The 16,902-nt window shown below is 37.0% G+C and overlaps 1 protein-coding gene across 2 annotated transcripts in view; it reads right to left on the bottom strand.

The window, feature by feature from the left end:
• Positions 1-3,804: 3,804 nt before the first annotated feature.
• The window catches only part of kif5ab (kinesin family member 5A, b), an 80,412-nt gene continuing 67,314 nt past the window's right edge, over positions 3,805-16,902 (bottom strand). The window contains exons 22-29 of one of the 2 annotated variants that reach the window (XM_016670150.1): positions 16,815-16,886; positions 16,606-16,710; positions 13,806-14,019; positions 11,276-11,531; positions 9,846-9,907; positions 7,234-7,261; positions 6,928-7,028; positions 3,805-4,515 (exon numbers count right to left, since the gene is read on the bottom strand). In XM_016670150.1, the coding sequence (XP_016525636.1) occupies positions 6,929-7,028; positions 7,234-7,261; positions 9,846-9,907; positions 11,276-11,531; positions 13,806-14,019; positions 16,606-16,710; positions 16,815-16,886 (837 nt within the window). In that variant the 3' untranslated portion in view covers positions 3,805-4,515; position 6,928. The remainder of the gene's footprint in view (positions 4,516-6,927; positions 7,029-7,233; positions 7,262-9,845; positions 9,908-11,275; positions 11,532-13,805; positions 14,020-16,605; positions 16,711-16,814; positions 16,887-16,902) is intronic. The other variant, XM_007548755.2, reaches the window with a different exon arrangement.

Raw genomic sequence — 16,902 nt, 5'->3', positions numbered from 1 at the left:
AATTGTGGTGATTTTTTTTTGTCTTCTACAAGATCATCCCTTAAAGCAATTTCTTAAGCAAAAATATACACTGCTCAAAAAAATAAAGGGAACACTCAAATAACACATCCTAGATCTGAATGAATGAAATATTCTCATTGAATACTTTGTTCTGTACAAAGTTGAATGTGCTGACAACAAAATCACACAAAAATCATCAAAGGAAATCAAATTTATTAACCAATGGAGGCCTGGATTTGGAGCCACACACAAAATTAAATTGAAATGTTCCCTTTATTTTTTTGAGCAGTATATATATATATATATTTTTATTTTATGTACCTAAAATAATTCAAGGAGAGAACGAGTTTAGGTCCACAGAATCATATTTATTGAAATGACTTTCCATAACAAAGATGATTCTTTGCAGCTACAGAAGAAAGTACTCCATGCACTAAGCCATAAACAAACAAAGCAACACACAACTATACAAACATTTTCTCCCCTGCACTTTTTTTTTTAATTCCCGCATTTCTTATTGTTCACATTCAGGATACAGTGTCACACAAGGTTTATCTTGCCAGATTTGTTTCAGATTGGCTGGAAGGTGAACACAGGCGGCCTAATAGGAATCTGTGATGAATGTCAGAAGATCTGTTTTCACAGTCTGAAGGTAGGTTAACAGTTCAGATTCAGCACACGGTTTCTGTTGGTTTTTCAAACAAACTCGACTTTAAGTTCATGACCTTGGAAAAACCTGAACTGAACAAATGCTACATAACAGATAAAATGTAATAAAGAAAGTTCAGAGAAAGAGATAGATAAATAAAATAAATTAATTAACCTTCCTAATTCAATGCTCCTATCACTTCTGACCATCTTCTCTGTGTAGATGAGTATTTCCACTGTATGATGCTGCCGCCACCTTGTTTCACACGGGGTGAGCTGTACTCATGGTTAGCTACTGTGACAGTTTCCACATGTTTGCTGTGTGTCCCACATGGTTTGTTAGTAACTTTAATGTTAAGACTTTTGCAGCTATTTTCTTCTTGTCAAAAGAGCAGTTTTATCCACAGAAATAATTTTAAAAATATTTCATACTGATGTATCAAAAAAATACATTAAATTTGACCTTGCATTGTCAGAGAAACTGTTGCGCTTAATTGGTGTGGTTGCTTTTGCAAGAAACCATATATTTGCTTGGGGTTATTGGTGTTTTTATAGTTAGGAGATCACAGCAAACTAAAGTTCAGAAGATGTTTCAATTAGAGAACACAATAGTACAGTTCCTGGGCGGTCACCTGGACTCTCTGATCCTGACTGTCTGATCAGGATGTCGACAGAGAAAGTATGACGTGACGGCCAGTTTGTAGATCTTGTCTATTTGTGCATTTTGAGACCTTGGGTCCATTGCTTTATCTGCTCAGATATCTCTAACTGCACCTACTCACCACAGCTCTCAAAACTTATCTGCATTCTCAAAGGTCAGAAACGTCGCCGAGATGAGATGTATCTGTCAGCGAGTGACTAAAACAGGACTCTGTCATCTTCTGATAACCTACAGTAACCCCTCTGTCATATGTTCAACTCAGCTTAAATAGGCTGCAGGTTAGATTCCCTTTAAAAGATCCCCTACAAGATAACTCCTTTGGTTTCCGCCTGAGGTGGTTAAGCAAGATTAGTCATCACCTTAATAAAATCATATCGCAATTACACTTCCACACATGCATTCAATAACTGGTGAAAATACAAAGTCTTCTTATGGTTACACTAAATGAAAGGCATGGAAAAATACATCTACACAACAAAATACAAATGTTTCACATTCAACAACCAGCATAAAGGAAGAAGAATCAGGAAGCTAATAAATCACATTTAAAATAGAGCAAATAATAAATAATCTATATCTTTAACCAACTCCTTGAGTATAAAAATAGTTGCTACATTTTAATTTTACTTTGCCATGCTCTGATGAAATTATATTTCAAAGTTTAACAATCATTTGCAAGCAGTTTGATGGGGATAATGTACATGTAAGTATGCAAGAACTACACAATGAGTTCTTTAAAACAATGTTTCTGTATGTTGTTTTTAACTTCTGCGTGTCCATTTTTTGCAGCAGCAGCAAATGATGTGAATCCAAATTATGACGTGTGATGGCAACAAAAATCAACCACAGAATATCTGATAACATTTCTTTTATCTCTTCTTTTTTTGGGTCTAAGGTTCCTCTGACACTACATGAGAAAATGCAGATATTAAAAAAAAACAAGTAAACCAGTTGAAAAAACAAAAACATTTAAACATCTGTTACTAGTTTTACATTTTCTAAAAAAAAAAAAAGAAAGAAATGATGCTATGGAAAATAAGTTTTCAATATTTAAAATATAAAAGTCTCTGCAGTGCCTTGTAGAAAGTATCTATAGCCTTGATCTTGTTCACATTTAGTCACAACTACAAATCAAAATCATTTAGTAATAATAATTTGAAATGTGTGGAATGTTTCTGTATTTATCCGCTGACCTTGAGACATTCGATACTTTGAACTTAACTTTAAAATTTAATTTGGCTGTGAACCACTAAAATATTCTCCCTGAGCTTCATGGTTTGTTCCTTGGTCTGCATGATGCTGTTTGTTCACTAATGTTCTCTAATGAACTTTTGCTTAACTAAGATTAAATAACACAAGGGGGATTATTTACTAAGTAGATGACTGCTGTACACAACCATTTGTACTGGGTGGTATTTAGCGGCAATGCTGCCACACTTTTTAGATTTTAATTTGCAATATATATATATATATATATATATATATATATATATATGTATATGTATATGTATATTGTCTGCTTCCCATACAAATTTGTCTCTCTATCAAACAAAATCAAACTGAAATACATTAAAGTTGTAAAGTGATAAAATGTGAAGACGTTTAAAGGTTATAAATATTTTTACAGGGCACTGCTATGTGGTGTTACATACTGTGTTGTAAAAATACATTTATCTGTAAAAAGATCAAATATGAAGAATCTGTGTCAAACACAACTGCAGGTGTTGTTTTATCAACCTTGATGTCTAAGTAATCCAAGCGGCACCAGTTGCATACTGAAACTAGACACAGGCTTTGAGGATAAAAGTAAAACACACCTTAACTGTTTTTATCCATTATGAAGGGACTAATATCTTTTTGTTAATGGATGTCAATCTGTCACAGTGTTGTTTCAAAGAATGAGGTAAACATAAATGAAAGTGCTTGGTCAAGAGCTCAACCTTCTCTGGATAAGAGGTTTAGCTACATTATTTTCTTTTATTCTCTTTTTTTTTTTTTTGCCAGAAGCCCACATCAACATATTTTCAAAAGGTAAACAATCTGAATAAATGTTTGTTAAATAAAAAAGTAAAATTAATGAAAATGCTTGAATATTCAGAATCACCAATCACATTGTCTAAGCTTCAAACGATTGTATTTTAAAATAGTAAATGATATGAATGATGGAAAAAATGGAAAATGCATCTCTTGGCCATGATACTTATTATATCAAACCAGCTGGTGACACTGAGGATCATCAAAAAGTGACAACAGCTGATCAGCTGCCAGGTTTCAAACAAAAGATGAAGTAAACTCTTCTAGAGCTCTGGAATAAAAATGAATACAAAATATGAAAATCGTACACGGGGTCTGTTTGAAGTAAAAATAGAAATATTACAGTATTTGTAACATGTTTTTTTCAAAAGCTAAAGTAAGGGAAAGTAAAAACTGTATTAGTTCTATTCTAGCAATTACTTTACCTTTCAAAAATGAGGGGTAATACATCAATGACTCCCTTTTTTATCTTTTACAACAAACGTGACATAAATGCTTTTACTTCCCCAACTTAAATCAGGGGAAACTGTCGGCTTCTGACTGAGAGAAACATTGAGTAAAGTCCACTGAAACACTGTAGAATATTTTTAGTTTCAGGGTTTTTCTTTTAACCATTAATAGATTTCAACACAAGGCCCCTGTACTCTGAAAAATTTCAACATAAGAGTTGTTTCATCAAAAATAAACATGCAGTACAAAGAATAACATTAATAAAGTGACTATAAGGTTCAACCTGTTTTCATGTCACATTTTACCTTTTGTATTTTTAGAAACTTATGTATAGTTTACTAATGATGACAATAACTATGGGGTGTAAAAGAGATTTTTTTTATTGTTTGCCCCTAATGTCAATGAGCACACCCTGGTGGTAACAGATTGCAATGCAGCCTCTCTCTCTCCCCGCCTCTCTATTTTGGGACCGTTCTATTTCAAGTAATAGTGACCGGGTGCAGCAGCAGGTGTAGGCTGGCAGGTGTTTGAGATGCAGTGCTTGCCAAACTGTTACCCACACACAGGAAGAAGGAACCAGAGAAGAACAGGCTGAGGATGGGAAACTGACACAAAGAGGGCTTTTTACAGCAGGTGGGTTTGGGGCAGATAGGAGGAGTCTGGAACAACATTGATCGTCTGCATGCAGATTTACAGTGGAGGCCTCAGAAACATTCGCCTGCCTGCAGACAGACAACCACACACACACACACACACACACACATAGAAACAGAGCGTAAGAGTGACAGTCAAATGCATTTGAAAAACAGACAAAGAGAAACCCGTGGTAGGAAGAGGAGACAGCTGCCTGTGAGTCATGCTAACTTTGCCAGAAGGAGTGTGTCAGTTTCTGTCTGGTATCTTAACAGAAAGGCGGTTATGTTTGGAAACTGCACAAGCTTAAGTCTACGGACAAATTTAGCTTTTGCAGCAAAACTCACTGCACATGGGAAAATAATCAGGGTTTTGATTGATAGGTTCTCAGAGCTGTAACAGAATGGAGAACTTTTAGAGAGACTAAATGGTACGTTTTCACTGTCCCTCCTGGAAAAGTATTAAACCTGATTCTGAACCACAAATGAAGCTTTTCCATCTGAGTCGGATCATTTTCAGTTGGGTAAACACCCAAAAGCGGTGAATGTGAACTATGAGAAGCAAGAGTGTCAAACTCTCATTCTGAAGGGTCAAAATCTTGCAAGTTTTTGATGGATCTTTACTTCAACAAAGCAGGATTAGGCCATTAGCAGGAATCTGAAGAAACTGACTAAACACTGAAGAAGTTGATTTATCCATCATGTTTTGCCAAACCAGGGACAAATCAAAGTGTTGCAGGTCGCTGACCTTATAGGACTGGTTTGAATGTTTTAAAAATAAATTTCAAAGAATTTAACTTTGACTAGAAATGTTCAAAGTGTAATGCCTTTCATTTGGGAACAGTTGTAATGTAATCTCAGTAGAGACTCTGCTGCTTGTGTCTGGAGTCACATTTAACTGCAGCTACTAAGTAATCATTAAGCAGTAACACTTAATTGACAATTTTCCATGCATGCTTGAAAGTACAACTAATTTAAAGGTGATAAGGAGGCGTATTGTATATTTTACAGGCACATAGTGGCACAACCAAGAATTACCTTCAGCTTTTATGAAAATGAATTGAATTGTCCTTGAAATTTGCTTCTGTTTAAGAACCTCTTCTTCACTCCCCCTTCAACAATGCTTCTCCCTGCCAACCATTGATGCCAATTACAATTGTTCTTTGGAGCGTTGCATCTTCTATGATAAGTTCAGCTGACGTGCAGTGTCACCAGCTTATTGCTGCTGCCACCAGTCTGGTGAAGATGTGTGTGAAAGGCATTTTGGAGGGTCTTTCTGTGGAGCATGGGCTCAGGTGGGGACCGAAACTCCAAGGTGGAGCTTTGGGTAAATAGGCGGCACTTTGCATGAGCAGATCCCCCCAAAGGGCTTTCACAGGAGATTCCTCAAATATGCATGAATGAGTCAAGCAACGCTGCAGACATGTTTTTAATGAGGGAATAACATTATAACATATATAAAATAAAGCTCAAATAAATTGGACTTTTATAATACATGCCCTTTAAAGAAGCGACTCTTTCTCTTGTGTCCGTACTGAAACTGAACACTGGAAAAATAAACTTCATTTAGCAAATAGTGCGAACAATTTCAGGGTCAAGCAAGACACACTGTGTGATCACTTCAGTTTGTTTAGTAACTAGTAAGTCATAAATCTAGAGCTGTTGTGTTCGCGACATACAAGCAAACAGGATCTCTAAAAATACGTTATTTGGCCAGTGTTGGCTTTTGGGTTATGAGGTTAACAGGAAGTGGAGTTCTGCTCTGGGCCTCATACAGTCTTGGGTCAGTGGAGTTTATAAATGCAGAAATCATCTGCAGACCAGGATTAAAAAATAAGCTCTGAACAAAAGAGAAAGTAACTGCCACTCTGAACGTTCGCTGTGAAATACTTCTGTATAACTGGGCTATGACTAAGAAATAATCTAAAACCTTATGATGACGTCTGTCTTCTTAGTATTTTTATTTTTAGGCAAAGTATCTCAAAGCACTGTAACTTATTTTTTGTCTCTGTCTCTTGCAGCTGGCAGAAATCCATCTGGAGCTTTCAAAGCCAATGTTATTCTTCATGAAACAGCAATAGTTCTGGACTAAGCTATTTTATGCTGGCATCATAAATTTTTATAAGAGCTGGCAATCTGAAATTATATATGACAGAAAAACGCTCCCGCATAGTTCCGGCCTGCATTTTTAGGTGATGTTTAATTATCGGCTTACAATTTTAATTAATTCCCAAGAGCCTATTTTGCCATCCAACCTATAAGGTTTGCAGAGAAACATACCACTAATTAATGAATATGCCACTGAGTGGTACCTGTGAAATCCATGCAAAAGTCCTGCAGGCCAAATTAATGCAGCTGCAGTTTGCAGACATAAAATGTACAAGATTTGATATTAAAGATTTAAAAGCCTGTGAGGAATAAATTTCACATATTCTTCATTCATTTCTGATCCATTGTTTGCACATGAACACTGTTCTTTGATATCACATACTTTACTCTTACCTTAGCTGGCCGAAGCCTCATTCTGCAACTTGTAGAGTTTGGGTGCGTCCTGATTGTCGCAGACGTCAGTTCTGGGCACAGAATTCACATTCAGACACATGCTAACCGCCACACACATACACAGATGCACACACACCAGGATCACAGGGCGTTGCAGCAGCAGTAGCAGTGTCCGCAGCAAGGGGGCAGCAATGGAGCAGGGAGATGCAACAGTGAGGATGGCATTTCAGAGCTCATATGTTGCATGTCCTTAATGTACAAGTGCAATCAGAACATGAAGACAAACTGGGTTCACCATAGCCTTACCTGTTGTCATTGAAATCTGTGGTGTTTCCTGTGGACAGAAACAGTGCATAAGGACACAGACAGGTGCACAGTGAATGGGGTTTGGTGGTGCTATGACTTGGAGGAAGTGGGGTTACAAAAGACACACGCAGACTTAAATATAACATCTGAGAGCCACTGAAGATTAGTAACTTTGGAACAAGCAGCTGCATAGAACATTTTAGCAATCTGACAACCTCATTATCATGGCAACAAAGGCTGCAGCAAGGCTCTACTTAATAAGTTTGTACAATTAAACCCACATTACTCAGGAAAAATGGTTTTATTCTACTTCTGGATAAAGTGCAAAGAATGTATTTTAAAGCAAGAATCACAACATTTTGGAAACTATGAAACATAAATGAGTCACAACCAGCATTGTTTTCCAAATTGAATAATCTTTTACAATATTGTTTACATACTTTTCAGTTCTCATGAAAATGTATTTATTAATAGGTAGCAGCCCGAACGCAGCTGAAAGAGGAAAGAATGTATGAATATATGTGCCTTTTTAAGGTTGTTTAAACACTAAAATCATACTCAAAACCTAATTAGAATCACCCAGAATTTTCCATAATTCTTTCACTCATCATATTATTCATTACCAGTTAAAAAGCAAAATTTTTCTTCTGTTATTTTGTTCATATAACAACAAAAACAAAAAAACTCAAGTTTTTCTCAAGAAAAACTAATGAAGAGCGACAGAAGCAGCACATTTTGAATATTATTTCTGCACAGTTTAGGTCTTCCCGTCATTATGGCAATGCAAATTATAAAAAGGATTAGAATGAAACTTCCGGACAGAGACTATGAATATAAATGAAACGAGAACCCTTTTCTGCACAAAAAGCTATAAAACCGACTGAGCTGAACAACAGGCCTCTGTTTAACGTGGGTCTGACCAAGAGGTACATTAATGTCTGAATTTAACCAAAAAGCAAATACAAGCTTAAGCACAGAGCGGATGAAGATGAATGCTAATGTGATTCCTGGTTGTTTTCATTCATACGTTGCTTTCATTGGACCTGCCTGAATAAGAGGAGAGTCATTGCTGTCAGTATTTCTGTTCGTACAGCAAATATCAGAAAGCATCCAGGTTCCAAAAGCGTAATTTCATTAAAATGTTCATTAAAAACACATCCTTCTTAAAAGCTGCCATTACTGGTAGACAATCAGTGCAGCAGAGCAGCGCTTAACATAGAAAATTTATTTATTTTTTATTTTTTCCTTGACCATATTTATCCTCTGTGCAGTTTGTTGAGCTAAATCCATTCTCCAGGTGCTTCTCAGTGCTGGCAACCAGTTTATTACTAAATCCTCCGTCTCATAATCTTCTACTGAGCTTTCCTGACAAGAATTGATTTCACAAAACTTTCCCTTGGCTGCCTGACACACATATCGACAACTGAACGTAACAGAGAGCTTTCACTGTTGCTCAGGATGCAGAAAGACTGAGCGTAATTTTCCTGTGATGGACAAAGAGAAGTTGATTTAATTAGCGAATAATTTCATTAGAACTCATGCTTCACTGGCTTTATATTCAGGAAGAAAAATACACAACAGGAGCTTTGTGAGAGGTACTAAAAATCTTCTGCTGTCAGAGGAAATCACCTCTCAAGGCTTCATCAGAGAGACGGGGAAAGAAGCAAGAGAAAAACTTGGGGTTGAAGCCTTGTGGAGCCATTTGACCACATTTTCCCACAAGCTCTTATTGAAATTCATCACACTGAAGTACCAGAGTGGAAATTACTAGAGGGGAAAGAGGGACTGCAGCCTTAGAGATTTAACCTGGTAAATAAATTGAACAGAATACAAACTACTGTGGTAAAAAAAACAAAACAAACAAAAAAAAACATCACAGCTACTTCCAAGCAGCACAAACGAAATCCATGCTGATTAGATCCCTGAAGGGTTCTCTGCAGAACAGTGATCAGGTCTGATGTTTAATGAAATGCATAAACACTTGCAGCATGTTGATGAATTGATCCCAACTCCATTTGTGACTTGTATTGATATTCCCAGTGAATCAAAGTGGTGTGATGTTGTTGCACAACTCAAACTGCTGTCATGACTGGGTCAGAGGCTGAATTGGTCCTTCAGCTTGTCTGTCGGCTTCTCTGAGTAATGACACTGCAAGCCTAATCTGTCTCCCCCAGAGTCTGCGGCTGATAACACACGTACACAAACACCGAGATGAAGACGGACAAAATCTTCAGGCAGCAGGAGGATCTCACAGTTGGCTGCACATGCTCTGGGCAAACCCTAAAACATGACAGTCTGGATCTTGTAAGAATGTAGAAACTTTATGACTCTGACCTGCATTGTGGAAACCTCCAAAATTCACATCAAGTTAAAATCCGCCTACCGCCTCAGAAATAAGAAATGAAAACCAGATGAACAGCAGCAGGACAGTTTCCGTTAACTGTCTTAACAGTCTGCTCTTTGTAAGAGTTTATAAAATAACATCTGAACTTAATGGCTGGTATGAGGGCATAATGTTGTAAGGAAATTACACTCATAAATTTAAGTCAATTGAACCCCTGCTGATCAGGGTTACTCATAGCTTTCGCAGGATTTACATGTAGGAGGCTCACCGTTTTCTGAATCAAGCATTTCTGAAGACTTCTCCGCTTTGCTTACTGCTTCAGCTGAAAGCCTAGAAGAGACGAAACAGGGAATTATGTTAAATATGTTACAAAATCTTTGTATTTATCTTCAGATTAAACAACAAATAATAAAAAAAAGCTGGTCATAGCTATTAAATGAATAATTTGTATTATTTGAAGTCAACACGCTGTGGGCAGCAGAAAGTTATGTGAACAATAAATCAAGCAGAATTTCTCTCTGGAACGTTGAGCTTAAGGCTGTTGGTTCCAAAGTGAATTTCTGCCATCATGAAAAAAAATAAATAAATTTCAGTCTCAACATTTTTATAGCAATTCACAGAAACAGCAATTTTATTAACCCTTCATTTGGTTCATGACGCAAACATGTCCGTCAAGTCCAGCAGCTGTGACTAATTTGCACCTATTGTAGCATCAAATCACAGCTGTTCTCTCTTCAACCACAAACACAGGAGATGCAGACGTAATCAAAGAGGAAGATGAATAAAGTGTTCCTCACAGACAGCTTCAGACAAGCAGCTGACTTCATCACATCAGAACCACATTCAGAATGATGTCTAGATCATTAAGAGAGTTGAATGTTTTGATTCATTCCAGAAAGAAAAAGTTAAAACTATATTGGATTGTAAAACGTGTGCACCCTGCTAATCTTTATAACTACATGTTGTACATGTGTTGTGGTAAATTGTCAGATAAAATAATCCCAACCTTCAATGCAACAAAAGCCAGGGATTAAGTTAATTTTTTAAAAGTTTTGTTTGTTACGCCTGTATGAAACAGAATATGTTAGAAAGTTCCAGTGGTTCAGATTTCAGTCTGAATATGAAAAGTATTGAATTGTTAACACCGTTGAGGCATCTTTTTGATTTATTTTTTATTTAATTATTTACTTAAATATGAGATAGACATAATCCTCACTACAGCAGCAGATCATTATCCCCCCTTCTTTTTCTCTTACATAAAAAATACATAGAGTGCAGCAACTGGTATTTCCTCAGCTGTCTTCTTGATGACAGCCTTTGTGTTTCAGAATCCAAACCAATTTATTCTTGTTATGATGTACATAAATTTACATAAATGTTGCTGGGCTGCATCTAAAACTCTTTCACGATTCAGTTTGGAAGTATTTGCCTCTCTATAAGTGTGCATCCAACTTTTAACTTGTACTTAACAGTTAAAAAAAATTATTTGCTTGTAAAAATATCAAATATTTTTAGTACAGTGTCCAGAACCTGTAATTGTGCTTATTACTGAAAGGTTATCATGGCAACTTCACCACTACGTAGCTCGAAGGACTTATAAAGTTACACAAATGAAACCTTGAGTTAATACTACAGGTTCAAACCACAATGTCAGAGTTCAAGAAACTAGTTATAAAATGGGAAACAGAGCTTACTCACATGTTGTTCTGAGCGTCGCCGTCGTCGTCACTTTGTGGGTTGATGAGTTCTGCAGAGCTGTTCTGGTTGCACTCATCCTTAGGTAATCTGGCCTCGGCGTCACGAACTGGAGGAGCATCCATGGGAGCTGCTGGTCGGTTGTTTTTGTTCTGGAAGCCGGCATTGCAGAAAGCGACGGGGTTTTCGCTGTAGCCCCGGATGAAGAAGTGGTTGATGGGAGGATAGAGTGGGTAGTGGCCGGGACGCACAGGCTTGGCTGCAAGCGATAACAGAGGGCTGACGCACAGATTGCAGCATTCATCCAGAAAACCTAAAGACAAATTTAGTTTCCTAAAAGTTTTTAATGTCTCTAGAAAGCTGTGAATGTGTTAATTTAGAACTTCTCGGTTATTCTTCATTGGACTGGCATAATCCTGTAATGAAAGCCATCATTTTAAGGCCTCTCACATAAATCAATATCTTGTTTTCTCATAGCAGAGGCATGCGTGCCTCTCATTATTTCATTGCAATTATCTTTGGTTGAACTGCTCAAGATGGGAGCTGGTGATTAAAATAAATTATACTGCTTTCTAAGCTTCAGCTTTCCTCTTTAAATACATACAGTGCAAATCCTGTCATGAGGGAATATTTCAGTAAGTGCTAAACCTCTTCAAGCTTAGATGTTTTCTACTTTTCAATTATTGCCACATGCCTGTGCAACCTATAAAACTCAAACAGCACAGCGCTAGTGTTCAGTTTGGTAAACATCAACATCTCATAATCTATCTTCTTCTGCTAAATGTGTTTTTAAAGTACACCTGTTTCCTGACTACCAAACCAGATTGGTTTCAGAGCTACCTTCAGCAAAAATTGCTGCACCGCACTCACACGTACAGAAAAAAAAAAGGTGATCTAGAAAAGGAAGGTGAGAGATGACGAACAAGTGGAACTAAAGCGTACTGGGAATGTTGTTTGTGAGGAAGCCACAGCAGGGACATAAAAAGGGATGGTTGCAGAAAGGTTAGCAATTTCTTTCAGTGCCATGGAAAAGGACCAGAGGTGAGGGAAATTAAATGTTAGGGACCAAAGGAAAACTGACCCTATAAAGGAAAACATCTTGAGGGAAATAAGTCTGTCTTTTAGTAATATGTTAACTTCCTATAAAATTAATTAATATGGGTTATATATAAAATTATGGATGATTTCCATTGTGTCTTGATTTGGCATTTTCCATGTGCTTATGTAAAACTTCTAACTAAAGAATAGAAAGGCCTTTTATACAGATGGTCAGAGGGGCAAGGATGAATTTTACTGTTTTTTGAAGAATTATTTTGTTAACTAAATTAATTGAGCAAGCTAAGGTTTGCTTGTGTAGTCTCCTATTTCGTTACCAATTTTGAGTGAAGTAACAAGTTGGTAACATTAAATCTGAGGCTGTTGGACTTCCCTTGTGTGTGATGCTTCCTTAAAAAGCAGACAAATAAAATACTGTGATCAAATGCAGTATGAAAACCAGTGAGTAACATTTTTTTTCACATCTGGATTGGTTTTGGTTACAGAGAAAAGCAACAGTTGAAATATATTTGTCAAAGAAGTTTAAATTTTTCTCTTCCAGTAAAAAGTATAGATTTTTTTTCTAACTAGTTTTTTCCAGCTATTATCCTTGTGACATTTTATTTTCTCATGAACAATAATCAATGAATATAAGCAGTTCTTCTATTGTTATAATACTTATCAACCTTCATGACACTTCCATGATATCCTTGAGTTATAAATATAAAAAAAGATTAAAATATAAATATGAATTTGAGTACTAAACAGCACTGCTGCTGTAATAAGCTACACTAAGCAATAACCTTGATAATTGTCTGCCTGAAGATCAGAAAAACCGTGTTAATGCATAATTTAATCCAATACCAAGATTAAAGAAATATTAGCTGCAGCAGTGTGATTTAATTTCTAGCTCAGTAATTCTCCTCTTAAAAGACCCAGTCCCTTAGGAACGGCACAGGAGAGTTTCTTAGATAATACAAGACTCTTAATATACAAAATATTTAAATACTAAATGGTAATCAGAAATCTACATAAAGCTTTAAATGCACCAAACTTTGTTTTCACATGCAGCTGTCTGCTGTCTGTTATATGTAACATGTTATTTATACGTTACGTATAACATACAGGATATTCAGCGTATAGTTTTAAAGGAAGATGTAGCTCCTTTACTGAGATGCAGCACACCACACAAAACATGGTGTGCTGGGTGTGCTGTGGTGGCGCAGGGGTTAAGCACAACCCACATATGGGGGTCTTGGTCCTCGACGTGGCCGTCGCAGTTTCAATACCTGACCTGGCGACCTTTGCCGCATGTCTTCCCCTTCTCTCATTTCCCACTTTCCTGTCAATTAACTATCAAATAAAGGCCACTAGAGCCAATAAAACCTTGAAAAAAAACAAAAAAAAACTGGTGTGCTATTTGGAGCAGAAGGTTAGCAACAAGACATAGTTAAAAGTCTGGGTCATTTCATGGATGTGAGCAAGGTGTTCATGTTACCTATCTGTGCAGCGTGGGGGCGGCGGAAAGGATTGCGCCTCATCACATCCTTGATTCGCTCCACCTCCTGCTGGTAGCGCTGACGGTCCTTCATGGCGCCCTCCTTGGCCTCCTTCAGCGCTCCCTCCAGCGCTTTAACTCGCTCGGCGGTGGAGCGGAGACGTTTCTCCAGTTTCGGAAGCTCACAGCGAAGATCTGCGTTGTCGCGTACCAGCTGTAACCCATGTGAAAAAAATTAACCACACTCGGACCGACAATGTCAGGATTGATACTTTTGCCTTTCTCTGTGAGGTAGAGCTCACAAGGGAGTTGATTTGATCTAGAAGCTTTAAAACTTGTTTAACTTTTAGATTAGAGCAACAATATTATGATTATGAACTTGTGAAAGTAAATCATGCTTCGTTGACAACATGCTGCTCTGAACAATGCTCCATCCTTTTCAACGAGGTTTTAAATACAAAGGATTAAACAGGATTTTAATTATTTAACCACAATATTTGTAGCTCAATTGATATTTTATGAGTTAATGAAGACACCATAAATTGCTTCTTCCTAACATGAGATTCAGAGTATAAAGAAATTTAAATTTAGGATGAACTTGTTAAATAGCTGGAAATAGGTTATTCTTGTCTTTCAGCAGCTCAATCTTACACTAAAAGTTAATGTTATTTTGTGAGGAAAAGTTTCCACAGCAGGAAAAACACATTTTAGCAACATCACAGCCACATTTATAGCTACCCTTTAAATGCATATATTTTACACAAGCCCCCTTTATGAACTGGACAGTATTTCATCTTCCTCTGTAGTATTTTACAAGGCTGGAGGACAGAGAGTGGGATCCTTTCTTCACAATATCTCTGAGTATCACTTACATTTTCTCTTTTATTTTCTATTCTTCATCTCACTTCTTTAATAGCAATTAGATCTCAGGATGGGATTGTGATGAAGGACGGTTGTTTTTGTATCAGTTGAAGTATCTCTGTCGAATTGACTATAGGATTATTATCTTGCAAAATTATTTTTGTTTTAAACTCTTGATATGTCAAACATTCCACATAAAAAGTTCTCAAAAACAGGATTTCTCATCTTTTTTTTATTTTTTTATTTTTTTTTTTAAATAGGCCCACAGAATCACAGATCCTTCACTGTACCCAACACTAGGTACTATTTGTTCTCACAAAATCACCCTTTGATTTTCAAACACACTTGAAGTGTATATTACTGAAAGCTTTAGTGTCACTTCAAATTGAGGTTCTAGTCAAATTCACAGTAAAGGTGAATAAATTAAATATAGGGTTTTTATTGGCATGGCTTTCAAACAACTGGTTGCCATTGAGTGTCTAATGCTTGTTGAAGGAGTGGCAATGGTTTTCTAACTGTGTGGAAACTATTTTGACAAAAACAATCAAAACACAGAAAGTCTTTATGTGAATCTATTTTAGTGCCTTTTACAATTTATTTACCAGTGATTGTGGAGGGCAGGTCATTTACTTATAAAACAAAGAATCGTGACGCTATGCTTGGTAGTTAATTTGTTTTCAACAGATTAATTCATTTTAATTTAAAAGTATAACTCTTTATGGAATATGAGCATCTTTTAAAGTCCATAATTCAGCTTTAACAACTTCTTCATAAAACAGTGTAACAAACAACACTGTGGTAAAACAAATGATAGTTGTTTAACGTCATGAAGCAAAATCTATGTGGATATTGTTCTGCACCTTACTTGCTGCTCTACACAGGTTTCTTTGGGGAAAGATAATGACCGAACCTTTAAACACTCTGCCAGAACGTGATCGTGCAATCTAATCTCCATCCTGCAGGGATTCTGAATTAGGAGGTTTTACATGCAAGCAAACTTGGCCAACAGGCAAAACATCCAAGAAGTCAGTTAACTGACCTCAGGCTCAGCTGCAGGAGTTTATTGTTTGGCTGCGAATCATTTAAAAGAAAACAAGGACGAACAGAGCAGAGACTCCCACAGGAGCTAAGGGATGTTGTAAGAGAAATCAGCTAGATGGACAGATGGATGATTAAATCTACCACTGTCCCACACTCTCTTTGAAAGTCTTATCATGCACCATGGGGAGCTTGCTGATTTACGACCATAGCTTCTTTTTTTTTTCCATCTGCACAGTGCCAGCAGGTAGAGGATGGGATTGAGACCCCCAGCAGTATCCTCGGGATTGGTTTTCAGCCTGACAAACTGCTGCAGTGCAGCTCATACCAATCTGCCGGCCTCAAAATATTCTGCCAGTCTGCAAAACGTTTAGCAGATCACCACTTAGTGTTCTGCAACGGTCCATTTAGGAATATTAAAGAAGATGGGAAGTGTGTGTGTGTGTATGTGTGTGTATCTATTTGTTCTGTGTTTGTGTCGACAGACAGATTTTCAAATCTTGATTTTATCTTACAGTTTGTTTTTTCTAAAATGTAAAACGTTTGACGCCTAATTTGCTCTGTTTAATTATGCTAAGAAGATTGATGGTGAAAATTTTGCTTTTACTTACAGTGCAGCAGAATTCAACAGTTCACCCCATAAACCCAAATGGTAATAGAGTAATAATCAAGAATAAAAGTTAAGTGTTGGACAGGATTGACTGAATACTGTCTATAAACAATAATGTTCAAGTTCTGCCGCAGATTCTCAATTGGATCTAGATTATATCTGGGTTGTTTTAGCACATGACTATTTGTTGATCTAAACCTTTCTTCTGTTGTGTTTCTGGCTGAACCAGCTTCCTGGCTTCAGCCAGGAAACTTTGTAGTGTAATATTTTGTGTTTTCTCACTTGTGTTACCTGTTTGTGAACTTTACTAAGTTGCTCCAAGTTGTTTTCAAGAAAGGAAATCTTTTGTTTTTGAGTGATAAATCCCCCGGTGTCATTAGGTTCAAGCTCTGTACTCTGTCAAAATAAGAAAAAAACAAACATCTGTCAAAACTGCGTTACAGAAATTGCTGCTTTTGAAAATGCTGGCTTGTCAGAGTGTTCGGTCTTGCCTGCCTTACTTTTCTCACTCGAGTCGTGAGGTCTTGAACAAAGAGCTTGCGGAGGTTGTGCAGGGTGTAGAGTTCACGGGCCTACAGAAGGAGGAAA

Source organism: Poecilia formosa, unplaced genomic scaffold (genome assembly GCF_000485575.1).
Source record: "Poecilia formosa unplaced genomic scaffold, Poecilia_formosa-5.1.2 Scaffold2, whole genome shotgun sequence".
In the NCBI taxonomy this organism is placed as follows: domain Eukaryota; kingdom Metazoa; phylum Chordata; class Actinopteri; order Cyprinodontiformes; family Poeciliidae; genus Poecilia; species Poecilia formosa.
The sequence above is the reverse complement of the archived record's forward strand: the minus strand, read 5'-3'. Positions and strand labels throughout refer to the sequence as shown.